The sequence below is a fragment of the Malaclemys terrapin genome, chromosome 5 (genome assembly GCF_027887155.1).
Source record: "Malaclemys terrapin pileata isolate rMalTer1 chromosome 5, rMalTer1.hap1, whole genome shotgun sequence".
Taxonomy (NCBI): domain Eukaryota; kingdom Metazoa; phylum Chordata; order Testudines; family Emydidae; genus Malaclemys; species Malaclemys terrapin.
In genome coordinates this window covers 88,455,332-88,470,896 of record NC_071509.1, presented here as the reverse complement: position 1 = coordinate 88,470,896, position 15,565 = coordinate 88,455,332, and the positions used below count along the sequence as shown (strand labels likewise).

At 40.2% G+C, this 15,565-nt stretch overlaps 1 protein-coding gene across 3 annotated transcripts in view; it reads left to right on the top strand.

Annotated features, from left to right (window-relative positions):
- The window catches only part of HHIP (hedgehog interacting protein), a 99,978-nt gene that overhangs the window by 51,935 nt on the left and 32,478 nt on the right, over positions 1-15,565 (top strand). For all 3 annotated transcript variants that reach the window (XM_054030881.1, XM_054030880.1, XM_054030879.1), the window contains exons 5-7: positions 9,618-9,769; positions 10,616-10,789; positions 13,043-13,186. In XM_054030881.1, the coding sequence (XP_053886856.1) occupies positions 9,618-9,769; positions 10,616-10,789; positions 13,043-13,186 (470 nt within the window). The remainder of the gene's footprint in view (positions 1-9,617; positions 9,770-10,615; positions 10,790-13,042; positions 13,187-15,565) is intronic.

Here is a 15,565-nt window from a genome sequence, read left to right as displayed (position 1 = left end):
GTTTTCTGTTATTCCAATTCTCCTAAAGTAGAACAGTACATGAAGTTTCCCAGTCCAGACACAGACCTAACATGGGCTCACCGCCACCTCCTATAATCACACTCCCAGTCAGATATCTCTCTGCCCAGAACCTCTCAATTATTGGCTGGCTTTTGGCAAGTTTAAAATTTTTAACTGCTTCCAACCAATAAGTGGGAGCTTTGCTAAAGCAGGACCCATGTCTTACTCCGGGAGTGTGAAGGAGGCAATCTGTGGGTTTGTGTTATTTTGGTTTCTGGATTTGTAAATTTCATATACTTTCTTTAGGAGGACTGGAAGAAAGAATTGTATTGTCAGGGGACCAGGATTGCCATTTGGATTAAGTTAAAGACTTGCCCAGCAGAACAGCAAAATCTGGACTAGAGGAATTTTTTAAAAAATACAGAGGACTAGGACTAGAAGTGAGAGGTCCTCCATTTAGTGACTGGTTTCCTCAAAGGAGTGAAGGTAAGGAAAAGAAAGAATAAGTTATAAAGCAATCAAGGGCATATGAAAGTTTTTGTTCTTGCTTTAATTAAAATCAGAAGAAAAATGGGAACTAGTGGGGTCATTTTTAACCTACTAGCGTTATCTGAAAATTCTAAAAACCCTTGTCTACATTCTGGCTCACTCTAAGCTCACAAAAAATTCCTTCTTTATTGGCAAAATTATGATGTATAAAATATATAGTACGCTCCTGCTAAATAAAATATATTCCTATAAATACTTATACTCCTCTACAATTCCAGAAAAAGCCTCCCTCAAACTTCCTGTACAGTTGTTCTCACATAACATCTTATCATCGATTGCATTTCAATATGCCTAATTTCTGGCTTTAAGGGCTCATTTGCAGTTTGCAAATGACATGCAGAACTAGCCCCTAAATAATTACTGTAATGAGAATATTGACTCATACAATTGAGAAATAAAATGGCACCAATGAGATTCTGAGTGAGGCACTGATTTTTGTTTGCATGAATTTTAGATAAGAAACCTGTAAAATGGTTCCTGAACCACAATTCCATACTTATGTGTGGGTATGACAGCAGAAAAAAAGGTATGGCCAGCACTGGAGGGACAGTGAGAGTTTTGCATGTGGTCAGAGAGCAGAAAATAATGTATTACTCTGAGATACAAGACTAAAGGCAGGGAAATATCTCAGAGGATCCATGGTAGACATGGTGTATCTTGACTTTAGTAAAGCTTTTGATTCTGTCTCGCATGACCTTCGCATAAACAAACTAGGGAAATGCAACCTAGATGGAGCTACTATAAGGTGAGTGAAAAACTGGTTGGAAAACAGCTCCCAGAGAGTAGTTATCAGGGGTTCACAATCATGTTGGAAGGACGTAATGAGTGGGGTCCCACAGGGATCAGTTCTGGGTCCAGTTCTGTTCAATATCATCATCAATGATTTAGATAATGGCATAGAGAGTACACTTACAAAGTTTGTGGACAATATCAAGCTGGGAGGGGTGGCACATGCTTTGGAGGATAGGATTAAAATTCAAAATTATCTGGACAAACTGGAGAAATGGTTTGAAGTAAATAGGATGAAATTCAATAAGGACAAATGCAAAGTATTCCATTTAGGAAGGAACAATCAGTTGCACACATACAAATTGGGAAATGACTGCCTAAGAAGGAGTACTGCGGAAAGGGATATAGGGGTCACAGTGGACCATAAGCTAAATATGAGTCAACAGTGTAACACTGTTGCAAAAAAAGCGAACATCATTCTGGGATGTATTAGCAGGAGTATTGTAAGCAAGACACAAGAAGTAATTCTTCCGCTCTACTCTGCACTGATTAAGCCTCAACTGGAGTATTGTGTCCAGTTCTGGGTGCCACATTACAGGAAAGATGTGGACAAATTGGAGAAAGTCCAGAGAAGAGCAACAAAAATGATTAAAGGTCTAGAAAACATGGCCTATGAGGGAAGATTGAAAAAATTGGGTTTGTTTAGTCTGGAAAAGAGAAGACTGAGAGGGGACACGATAACAGTTTTCAAGTACATAAAAGGTTGTTACAACTAGGAGGGAGAAGAATGGTTCTTTTTAACCTCTGAGGATAGGACAAGAAGCAATGGGCTTAAATTGCAGCAAGGAGGTTTAGGTTGGACATTAGGAAAAACTTCCTAACTGTCAGGGTGGTTAAGCACTGGAATAAGTTGCCTAGGGAGGTTGTGGAATCTCCATCGTTGGACATTTTAAAGAGCAGATTAGACAAAAACCTGTGGGAATGATACTTAGATACAGGGCTGGCGCAACCCCTTAGGTGACCAGCGCTACAATTTGGGGGGCTGCAACCGTGGCGTTATTTCAGCGGTGGGACCTTCCGCTGCCCCTGTGGGGGGCGGCATTTTGGAACGGGACCTTCCGCTGCCTAGGGCGGCAGAAAAGCTGGCGGCGCTCCTGCTTAGATAATACTTAGTCCTGCCATGAGTGCAGGGGATTGGACTAGACCTCTTGAGGTCCCTTCGAGTCCTATGATTCTACGCTTTCTACAAATTATAGAATTACAGATAGGAATCACATCAACCACCAGATGCGCTGTGGACCCCAGTAGCTGTTTAATAACGCATAGCAATACACCCACTTTATAGCAGGAAGTAAAAGCTACAGCATTCCAATGAATTCCTCTCTCTAGATATTCATACTACACTCATCACAATGGTATCTGAGTGACTACCGGGGAAACCTTTGAGAAGCATTCTGTAATTATCTACATTGGATTTTAGCCAACACCAGTGCTAATAATTCCACTTTCTGGCAGGTTCATTTGGGTCATTAATGTCTCTGGGCCAAATACTGCCTATATAAATGCATAAATAACTCGCACTGGCTTCAGTAGGATTTTTGCATGTGTATCTGAGGTCAAAAAATAACTGAAGTTGGAAGATGTTGCTAAATGAAACTGAAGAGATACCAGTATGCCCTAAAGATGAAAATATTCTTCACTAAAGTGTAAAAGGGTTTATTTGGAACAACAGTAAACTATAAAGCAAAACATAACAAACCAAATCTTCAGACACCTACAAAATACATTGTATTATAAACAAGGAAAAAGCATAACAACATCTTGGTGACAGCTAAATGTTGAAGGCTCCAAGCTACGCCTCTTTCTAGCTGATGCACGCAGCCTGAGTGTCACTGCTCGGAAGCACCAAGCCTGTCTAAAGCACAATGCCTCTTGGGTTCTGGGCAGAGCATTGAGAGAGGTGCCCCTTGCTGCTGATTAGGTGTAGCTAGCAGCTGTCCCTATGCAGAAGGGCAACAACATTTGCTCCTTCCAGATACCTACCATCTCAGGCTGCTCTACCAACATGGACACTCTTTCCTGGTTTGCAGCTGTACAGGTCTTCTGAGAAGAGTGGAGGGCTCCCCTGCATCCTCTCCCCCCACCATATTTAGATGGGTCATAATCTGGATCAGAGAAGGTGAGAAGAAACAGGCAGCTGGTTAAGAAATATTCCCTGCCATATTAATACACCTCTACCCCAATATAATGCAACCCGATATAACATGAATTCTGATATAACGCGGTAAAGCAGTGCTCCGGGGGAAGGGGGGGGGGACTGCGCATTCCAATGGATCAAAGCAAGTTCGATATAATGCAGTTTCACCTATAACGCGGTAAGATTTTTTGGCTCCCGAGGACAGCGTTATATGGGGTAGAGGTGTAATTCAAGACTTGAGCATCTTTCTCTGAAGTGTTTTTTCTGAGACAGACACTTTTGTAAGTGAATGAAAACAACTCAGTGTTGCAGCCTTACAGATCACATTTGGTGAGACCAAGCAAAGTCTCATTCAGAGCCTAAAGGAATTCAAAATCCAAGAATTGGCTAATTTGGATTTACACGGCTCTAAAAATGAATACATGTTTTGGACACACACAGTTTTTTTAATAAAAAACCCCAAAACAACAGTGGCTTGGCAAATGGAATTTACAGCAATGATAGAGGCAGAAACAGACCCAAGTGTCTGGAGGTGTTTGCAGTGCAACAGGAGAATGGAAATAGCAGTTTGGTAGGTCTAATCTACATACTACACACAACCATGCCATAGGTGTAATTGTTTTTCCTTATGTTAAATGTTTTAACTTACAGAGGCCCCTTGAATGCAGATGATTAGACAAAAGGGTAGAGTTTTTTATTTTGGATTATTGATCCTCTGTGTAGTATCTCCCAATCCCCTTCCCCTACCAATTCCTGGCTTTTTCTGTCCCTTCTTTTGCCCGCTCTTTCCTGACCTTTGACAGGAAGGCTCCTCATTTCCTCTTTATGATGAAGGAAGAAAGGCTTTGGAAGGCAGTGTGCGCCCATGCAACAATCTTGTTGCTGGGTCCCACTGCTGCAATATTAAAATTCCTTCACATGCTGGGGCCACATGTCTATAAAATTTGCATGAAATGTTGATTTAGTTGTGACCAGGCAGAGAGTCTAATGCTGATTTTGAAGCCGATAGTATGAACCAATAAGGTAAGGCGATTCAAGCAGGAAGAGGCTCTGTTGGTATTTCCAAGGGAAATTGGGGGTTCCTAGGTGAATTTTCCCAAGCCGCAGAAGGTATGAGTGAAGCTCTGGGTTTTTCTTGTTTTAACTGTAATCCTTCACTCATCCTTACTTAGTGGTACAACTCCGATAGCTAATGGGAATTGTTGCAGAAATTAAAGGCCATTTTTTAATAAGAGCTTTCACATTATCAAAAACATACTTAAGTTACTTTACAAAAAACCCACAAAATTAAACATATGGTCATGCAGATTTGCAATGAAATTTATTACATGGGAAACAGATTAAATGAAAGGCTACTACCTGATGAGATTATACAGAATAGCCAATACCATAATATATTCAAACAAACATTCTACAAAATTACCACAGAAATGATTTAATACTATGAGTCAAAATATTTAAAAAAATATTTTTGACACACACACATACCCTTTTCTTTAAGTGAAAAGATGCTGTTAATTGCCAACTTAAATTGGGATAGTCCAGACCACAAGTTTATTAAAAATGAACACATGATACTATTTCACCCCCGGAAGATCAACTGGACTATGAAATAGTTTTTCAAAGTAAGTATTTGTAGCTTTATTACTGGAATTGTTTATAATTACACTAGACAAAGCACTTGAAAATATATAATAGAGTCCAATTTTGCATGCGTCAGGAAGTGGATTAGGTAACATGTTGGGTTAAGAGTTACAGTGGTCACCCTTAAAATCTCACTGATTTTACCTATGTTAATTAGATACACATTCTTTCTCAAAAACTCTGGTCCTTGTGTGTGTTCTCAAGGTTGTAGCCATTGACTTGAGACAAAAATACTTTCTTACTGCTCTTTTAATCCTCTCAGTACTGCTGAAGAAACACAGCTGAAGACAGTGGAGTTACTCCAGTTTAACATGAATTAAGAATCTGGCCCAGTGATTCGAAATATTGGAGAACTATTAAGTTCCAGACAAATTTACATTAAGGTGGAGTTAGTTGACAATATTGATCAGTAAATTAGGGATAAAACACATTAAAGGGATGTTGTAATTTATCTAAAATCAAGCATTACAAATCCATGAAATTTTGAGTTAAGGTTACACTTAAAAGAAATCCAAACATATTAAGATAAGGAACCCAGATACTTTGACATGTAGTGACATCATACAATAACCATGCCTTTATCATGAAGGTATTTTAATGTCTGGTCCCAGTTTAAATGTTACTGATTTTTTAATTACACGTGATTTTTTTTCATGTTTTCCCCTTTATAGCATCACTACATCCAACCTACTCCCCACAAGGGTCATCACGCACTCCTTGGCTGAAGCTAAGGAGCCAGCCCAATATTTCAAATTGACAGAAAAAAAAAATTTTTTTAAACAAATGTAGTGCTGGTGAAAAGTGACCAATTGCCAGCAAAAGGAGTTGTCAATCAGTCTCCAGAACTGCACAGAAAGTGGCAGTGCCAGCTTTTTTGTTATGTTCAGCCAATACATTTCACCTTATTTTGGATACACCTTCAAAGGGTTCAGATAGTAGTTTCATATTTCATGGACTCCCTGCTAAGACTTCTAACAAAAGGTGTCAATGGCTAATGCCTGAAAATACTGCTGAGCTTCAGATAAACGTGTATGTGTCCTCCAGACTTCACTGGAGATCAGTTGCAGCCTAGGGGTGATTCAGAAAGATAGACTGTTTCATGAAAAGGATGGTGGCAAGTTATTTCAATGATGACTAAGAAAGAAAAAGTAAAATGTGGAAATAAACTATCCATCACACATTTCTCATTGTGTCAATTGGCTTGACAAGTGTGCAGTATGTTCTCAGGTTGTCAGTTGCCAAGAGTATGAAGCCTGAGGGGTTGCTGTGGAATTTGGAAACCAAGAATCCATTAATGAAAAAGAAAACAGATTTTTTTTTTGAGAGAGAGAGAGAAAACTTGAAGCTTTGAAAAAAATCAGAAAGACTGGATTATTCTGATTCGCAGTGTCAACATGAACTCCCTATAGAGATTTTATCTGGTATCGCTACCGACCGGTTCAACAATGTAAAGTGCATACCATTGCAGAAAATTGTATCCTTACCTGCACAGTAGGTATGGTTTCAAAAGATACAGGACCTAGAGAGCTACCAAATCTGAAACAGTAGTTTCATCAAATAATGCTGTTTCATACTGTATTAGTGGCAGTACTGAACATCTGAGAGCAATTGCTTTCCAAGGCCAGGAAAAGCAAATACTTAACCATTCAACTTGATGAATCAACTGATGTCGCTGGTGCTGCAGAGGTTCTGGCATTTGAGAGACGTTTCTTGAGGTTCTGTTGAAGGCGACTTACTCATTTGTAAAGTTGGGACAGGATAAACAGGAGACTGCTTATCTGAGACAATAAAAGTTTTCCACATTCAGTGAAAGCCATGTATTGCCATCTGTGAGAACAGTGCCAAAGCAATGACAAGTATGAATAGCAGTCTGATCACATGGATGCAAAACACCACATAGCTTCAGTGTTTCATAAACCACAAATTTCTTGCTACTAAGAAAATGCCTGGAAATCTGTGCCAGATCCTTCATGAAGCTGTTGAAGTAGTGAACTTAATTAATAGCTCTCCATTCAATTTTCTGTTTGTCCTATTCTGTGGGTACATCTTCACTACCCGCCGTATCAGCGGGTAGCAATCGATTTATCTGGGATCGATATATCGCGTCTCGTTAAGACGCGATATATCGATCCCCGAACGCACTCACCATCGACTCCAGAACTCCACCAGAGCGAGCGGCAGTAGCGCAGTCGATGGGGGAGCCACAGCCGTCGATCCCGCGCCGTGTGGACCCCAGGTAATTCGATCCAAGATACTTCGACTTCAGCTACGCTATTTGCGTAGCTGAAGTTGTGTATCTTGGATCGATTCCCCCCCCCCCCAGTGTAGACCAGCCCTGTGATATCTTTCACCAGCAACTCCTCTTTCACACTGAGAGGAGATAGCTCTCATAAAATAAAATGCTAAGCAGAATCTTCAAATTAGGAGAAGAATGATCAATAATCTCCCCTTGCTGATGTCTTCAATAATTCACCTTGGCTGGTAGGCTTCAATTTGAGTTGCCATCTTTGAGCATCTAAATGAGCTGATTCTTCTCTCCAAAGGAAGAATGGGAGTGTCTGTCTACGCACAACAGGATAGAATCATGCATCAGAAAACTTGGAAATATATGCCCTCTAGTTTGTTAAAAAAGAAATTTGGATTAGCTTCCTGTTTCAGACTTTATCAAGGTAACCTGATAAAAACTCTCAGGAACTCAAATCAGCATCTAAAATAAATTCAGACCCAGCTGCAGGACTATGTTTTTGATGAACCACAAAAGAGAAAAAGAGGCAGATAACTCAGTAGTACTGACTAGGCCACTGCAAGACAAAGTGGCAGACTTCTCCTCTGACAACATCTCATAGCTGACTTTCCCTAGCCAAAAACTCAGCTGATTTTGGCTGCCTCTGAAAAAGAAGGATCCAGCTTTAGTTGTACAAACTATGAAAGGTCTCATCCTATTTTCATCCTTGTTTCTCTAAGCCAGGTTTCTCTTCAGTGATTGTGAAAAAAACAAAGTATTGGAATCATCTCTCAAGTGAAAATAAATTTAAACTGTGCATTTTCTGAATGAGGCTTCCTGTTGAACATATCCCAACAGCCAAGACAGGCTCATCCATAACACTGAACTGCAAGTATCAGAGGGGTAGCCGTGTTAGTCTGGATCTGTAAAAAGCAACAAAGAGTCCTGTGGCACCTTATAGACTAACAGACGTATTGGAACCTAAGCTTTCGTGGGTGAATACTCACTTTGTCAGATCTGAAACCGAGTCTGATGAAGTGAGTATTCACCCACGAAAGTTTATGCTCCAATACATCTGTTAGTTTATAAGGTGCCACAGGACTCTGTCACTGAATTGCAAGTGTATTTAAAAGATTTCACTCTCCTTTTAATTTAGAATTCTATATTCAGTTATCACAGGTGTGGTTGCCTGCATTTGAATGGGGTTTAAAGTCTTGGGAGGAAAAAGATCACAAAACATTTCTTATTACCAGCTCCGTGAGTCTGAGGAATCCTGACCTAAGCTACCAAATAGCCATGATGTAAACAGTCACATATGAATTGAATTTGAACCATTGATTAGAATATTCTGTTTATTTGTGTGCTCTTCTCCAGATGACGGTATATTACCTAAAAGGGTAAAACAAATCTATATGCTCTCTTTTTATTTAAATACAGCAAAATGAAATTTAAGCCGTAGTAAATTACATATATTTTTAGAAGCCAGAAGCTTAAATTGCCTTCTATTTAAGTACACTGGTATTTGCATTGTCACAGTATATTATATAGATTTGATGCATAACATAGAACTGTACTAATCTTGGTGGTAATCATAACAACAAGAAAAGTTGTTTGGGGATTTTCTATTTTTATTTTTAAGAATAACAAAAACCTTTCCATTGAATGGCCACATGTAAAACTATGGTTTCTGTGTAGAGAGACCGAGGCTGCTTATTACCTACAGTATGCTAGCTATGATGACCAGACCACCATAGTTGTGACAACTAATGTAGCTGCCTCCAGGGTAAAACAAAGGTTTACGTATTACACAAGCAATTTAACTGTTTTCTAAACATATTGCCAAGACAGTGGGAGTTGGCAGCCAACACTGTGTTTTAGGTTTTGGATACTTGGATTAGAAGTGACTGCTGATTACAGACCTTTTTATTTGTCTTCTGCGAACTACAAGCATACTAGTAACTCAGCAAAGAATTCTTCACAGCACTTAAACTTGTCTTCATGGCTTCCCAAAGATTACATACACAAATCACTCCACAAAAGTGGAAAAAGAGTCTTGTGCATAGATAACTACACAAGACAATGGTCTTGTTCTAACTCTTATAGAGTAGCTGAAAGTGAAATGTTTTATAATCCTTTTTGTGTAGTAATCAGGGAAGAAAGAAAACAGTTTGGGCAAAGATTATCCACAAGAAAGACTTTTTTGGGGTTCCATCTGAAACACAATAAAGAACATAATTAACTTCACAATTCTTTGTGTTTTTCATTTGACTGCAGGGAGGAGATGAAAGAGGACTGTTAAGCCTTGCATTCCATCCCAATTATAAGAAAAATGGAAAGCTGTATGTGTCTTATACCACCAACCAAGAACGGTGGGCCATTGGACCTCATGACCACATCCTTAGGGTCGTAGAATACACAGTATCCAGGTACCATTAAAAGTCAAAAAATCAAAAACCTTATGCTGTTCATCACTCTTCTTTCTTTGGTATTCCTTATTTTTAAAATGAATTGTAACATTACAATGGATATATTTAGGTTCTTTCAGGAAGTACCACTGGGTTAATTTCAAGCAATAGTTTTGAAACAGCAGTGAGTATATTGCCTCATTCTGTTTTTTTAGTACACTTTCAATTATCATTTGTATTAGTCATTCCCAAATTATCCTGTGTAATATCTTTTGTGACATAGCGATTTCTATGAAATTGTTTGATGTTTTACTATAGAGTTACAATAGCTCTTCTGTCATTTGACTAAATTTAAGTTTATTGTTAAAAATAGGAAATCAAGAATGGCATGTAGCCAATCAGTGGCTGCTAGCAGCAAGTATCTCCAGTGGCTTGATGGGACACTAGATTGGGAGGGATCTGAGTTACCACAGAGAATTCTATCCCAGGCATCTGGCTGATGGGTCTTGCCCACATGCTCAGGATCTAACTGATCTTCATATTGCGGGTCAGAAAGGAATATTCCCCTGGGTCAGATTGGCAGAGACTCTGGGAGTTGGGGGCAGGGAGGTTCGTCTTCCTCTGCAGCCTGGGGCATGGGTCAATTGCAGGTTTAAACTAATGTAAATAGTGAATTCTCTGTAACTTGAAGTCTTTAAACCATGATTTGAGGACTTCAGTAACTCAGCAAGAGGTTAGGGGTCTGTTACAGGAGTAGGTGGGTGAGGTTCTGTCACCTACAATGTGCAGGAGGTCAGACTAGATGATCATGATGGTCCCTTCTGACCTTTGAGTCTATGAATCTATTTTTATATCTTTATACCACAGGAAAAATCCACACCAGGTTGATATGAGAACAGCAAGAGTGTTTCTAGAAGTAGCAGAGCTACACCGAAAACATCTAGGAGGACAGCTTCTGTTTGGCCCAGATGGCTTCTTATACATTTTCCTTGGTGATGGAATGATCACTCTAGATGATATGGAGGAGATGGATGGTTTAAGGTACAAAACCTGCCAATAGGTTTCTTTTTCTTAATTATTTGTCTTTGCCTTTTGACAATAATTAGGGTCAGACATTTGAGTCCCCCAGTGTTGTGACCGGTCACCACAAACACAGAGGGACAAACCCTGCTCACCTTACTCATGCTACTAAGCATCATTGACTTTAGAGCATGAGTTAAGCAAATATTCTCAGTACATTCTTGCAGCTGAAATAAATCTTTTCATACTTGTGTGTTATCAAAGCATTTAATTAGCTGTCACCAGCAGTTGTGATTAGATTTAAACTAGGGCTGTCAAACGATTAAAAAAATTAATCGCAATTAACCACGAGATTAAAAAAAAAGTCCCAATTAATTGCAGTTTTAACCGCATTGTTAAACACTAATAGAATACCATTTATTAAAATATTTTGGATGTTTTTTACATTTGCAAATATGCTGATTTCAATTACAACACAATTACAACTTTATATGATTTTTATTATAAACATTTGCACTGTAAAAAGATAAACAAAAGAGACTGTGTGTTGGGGGGGAAGTGTGTGTGTGTTGGGGGAGTGCACTCTCTTTAAGCAGAGCATTCAAGAGCCTGAACACTTTTTCAGTCAGCAGCTCTCACTCCTGAGCTAGCAGCAGCACGAGGCAGGCTCCCCCCATTCCCTAATCCCAGCCCTGCAGCAACTTGGTACATGGGTGGAGGGAGGGGGACACCCCGACATCAGCCCCCTACCTCTCCCCCAGCACCCCTGACTGCACAGCCAACAGGAGGCAGGCTCCTGGTCCAGAGCAGCTTGGCCAGGGATGGCTCCATGGAGTCGGGGGGAGGAGCAGCAGTGGAGCAGGGTGGCTCGCCCTGAACATGGAATGGCCCCCCTCACCCATCCCTAAGGCCAGCCCTCATTACGAAGTTTTGTGTCCCTGGTCACCTCCTGCTCACTGCCACAGCCTGTGCCTCACTCCCCGCCCAGCTCCCACCAACTCCTGTCTCCAGAGGTGTGCTATTAACACTCATTAAAAAAAATAACATTAATCTGTTTTAAGTTAATCACATGTGTTAACTGCAATTGACAGCCCTAATTTAAACATGACAAAGGCTCCCTCTCCTAAATAATTTTTTTCCAAACAGGCCAATTTAAAGAAGCAAATGTACTATAAGAAAGGTTACAGACACATACTGAGGTAAATCATGGCCCTGCACCAACCAGAAAAACATCCAGACAGCAAATGAAGCAATCCTATTTCAGGTGCTGCCCCTACAGCTTTGTCCATCTACTTGGTTCATTGTGCTAAACTCCAGTTGGAATAACACTTGCTTGTCATTTAGAATAAGTAATGTATGAGTCCAGATGGAGAGATCTTCCCTCATTAATTGACAGGAGGTGCTACACTCAGAGGCCTTATCACCGCTGATAGACAAGCAGATATTCTGTAGCTTTTGCAACAAGCATATTATCAGTGGCAAAACTGAAGAATAATTCCAACATTTTATTTTAAATGTATATACAATAATGGGAGACTAAAACAGATTGAGGATTGGATATGGGAAAGGACAGAAAGCAATTAATTTAAATATTTAGTCGATGCATGTTTTTGCAAAGAAGTTTTGATAGTATAATATAAAGTTGAGTTATCCTTTTTCCACCAATCATGAACGTTATGAGAAAATGTTTTTGCCTTGTTCTATTCCTTGTGACAAAAGAATTCTTGTTCACTACTAACATCAACATTTCCTATCAAAGCTCCATTCAAAGTATGAAAGGACTTTTATTTTTACATAAGCCATAAACCACCTTTGGAGTTCACTGCCACTAGATATCATTCTTGAATCCAAGAACAGGATTCAAAACCATATTAAATATGCAAACACACATATTATATAGCTATATAATGAGTACAGCCACAGTTATCTTAGATAGGTTAAAACATAAAAGGGATGTAAACCCTCATGTTTCAGGGCATAAACCAATTGTCAGGATTTGAAGAAACTTACCCTATTGGCAGGTTGTTTCATAAAGGAGCACTAAGTACCTCCTTATAAACATAATCTGCCAGAGACAGGATAATGAACTAGATGACCCACTGATCAGTTCAGGGATGGCACTCCCTATGATTCCCATGTTCCTTAAAAGTAATCTACATAGGGCTCAATGAAATAAGTGGTTCCCTTTATTGCTTCATTGTGGTACTATATAGATGAAATATATCAGCTGAAATACTTTTTAATATCAATTATGTTATCCTCCAACTTTCTCAGTGATTTTACAGGTTCTGTATTACGTCTGGACGTAGATACTGATTTGTGCAATGTTCCTTATTCCATACCACGGAGCAACCCACACTTTAACAGCACCAATCAACCCCCTGAAATTTTTGCACATGGACTCCACAATCCAGGCAGGTAAGTAAATTATATTTGTCATTGTTGAGGAGCAGATACTGTTGCAATCCAGGTGCTTCTTAGGCTTGCTAATTCCAGGACAAATTCTGCTTTCAGATATTTTATACATGCTTCTATTGAAACCAACAGGAGTGACAGACATCAGAGGACAGAAATCCACCCATACAGTTAAGATTTAGTACCCAAAAAAAGGAATTGGAAGGAATATGTCACAGAATCTTGAATAGCACCCCTTTGAGACTGGGCCTTTGCAATACATCCATCAGGCCAGGTTGGGACCATAGTTTTGTAAGTAGGTTTCCTACTAAGGGATGGATTAACACAGGGGCTTCAGGGGCTGCAGCCCAGGGCCTCGGGCTAAGGGGGGGGCCCACAAAAATAAATCCATAATTTTATACAATTCAGTGGTCACCAACCCATCGATCGCAATCAACAGGTCGATCCTGGAGCCTCTGCCAGTCGATCACGATCTCCAGTGGCGCAGCAGGGCTCAGGCAGGCTGCCTGCATGCCGTGTTTCCATGCCGCTCCCAGAAGCAGCCAGCTGCTGGCACATCTCTCCATGTCCCTGTGGGGAGGAGGAGAGTGTGTCGCTGTGCACAGCACCCAGCACCGTCCCCGCAGCTCCCATTGGCTGGTTCCCGGGCAATGGGAGCTGCGGGGTGGCAATTACGGGCGCGGGCAATGCACGCTCTCCTCCTCCCCCCCCCAGGGGCATGCAGAGATGTGCCAGCAGCTGGCCACAGTCGCTCCCGGGAACATCGTGGGAACACAGCAGCAGGCAGCCTGCTGTGCTGCCGGCTGAGAGCCACCTGTGGTAAGCACTTCCCAGCTGGAGCCTACACTTCGCATCCCCTCCTGCACCCCAACCCTCTGCCCCAGGTCAGAATCCCCTCCTGCACCCAAACTCCCTCCCAGAGCTGGCACCCCCTCACCCTTTCCTGCACCCCAACACACTGCCCCAGCCTGGAGCCCCCTCCTGCACCCAAACTCCCTCCCAGAAAGAAACTAATATAATAGCTGTTCTAAGGTAAGAAGTAGGCTATTTTGAATTAACTTAACTATATTCTACATGTTCTACTGAAATGTTGTAACCACAGAATGGCTTTATGTTAATTAAAAGCCAAGTTTAGCATAGAGTTAATAGCCTCAATCCATAATTGTGATCATTTTGTTTTAAATTAGGAAAAAGACTTGTATACAGGGGCCCCACAAAATCTAATAGCCCTGGGCCCACAAGAGAGTTAATCCGGCCTTGTTCCTACTGAGCAGTAAAATGCACTGTTTCTTTGTAAGCAGGCCAATCATTTCTCTATTATGAAATTGGAAATATGGTAATGGTATACAGGAGATCTTCAACTTTAGAGAACTATTTCAAATCAAGGCTATTTTTACTACAAGTTGTTGCCAGCTAGTGTATCTTTAATAGCACATCTTAAATGGTGGTGTCTCTCCAATGCCTCGTAGATGCATGGCTAAATAAGAAAAAATACCAGCAACATTTGAGATTATTTCGCACCCTGAGATACCCCAAGGAATACATGGTTATAGAAGCTGAACTACAATATCTTCTTGCCCTTAGAGTTAGTTGCTTCCTGACTAAGATGGAGGTACATTCATAAGACAGTTCAAGGAAGTTTGCACTGCTGCTGCCCAGGCTGTACCCGTCCTGAGCAAAGAAAGTGTATTGTTGTCAATAAAGCCCTTCCCAGAGCACTAAATTCACTTTTAGAAAGGAAGAAGAAGGAATGCATTCTTGTCCATATGCCTGTTTTTCAGGATATTGAAAATTTTCTGTAGTATTTTATCTTGATCTGAACATTTGTTTAAAATGCCTCAATCAGAGGCAGCAAGGTCTAGTTGGCTAAATATGAAGATGAAATGCAGGAACTTTTATATTATATTCCCAGCTCTGCCAGGTACTTATTCTGTGGCCTTGGGCAAACCAAAAAGCTATGTCTCAGATTCCCTATCTGAAAAGGGGGATAGTAATTTTGGAGGGGAAGAGAGGGTGTAAACATTAATGTTTTTATAATGATCTGAAGATATAAATCACTAGATACGTGCTTGGTATTATATTAAGAATCTTTTGATACACCTTTGTACAAAGGAGTGAGTTAAAGTGTGGTATATTAAGAAATATTTCACACAGTTTGATAGCAATAATTCTAGAGTCAGCAGAAGTCAGCTAATAAAGCCATCAGCAAGCTGCTTAAAACCCTCAGAGGTTTGTACAGATTTTTCATAGTTCAAAAATATATTTGGTAGAAAAAAAGGCACAAAATGTTCAAGTAATAAATCATCTTTTGAAGTGGCAGAAACAGAAGTATTTTTAAAATAATGGGAGAGACATCTGTTAGCTTTAAGAAAGAAAAGAGAA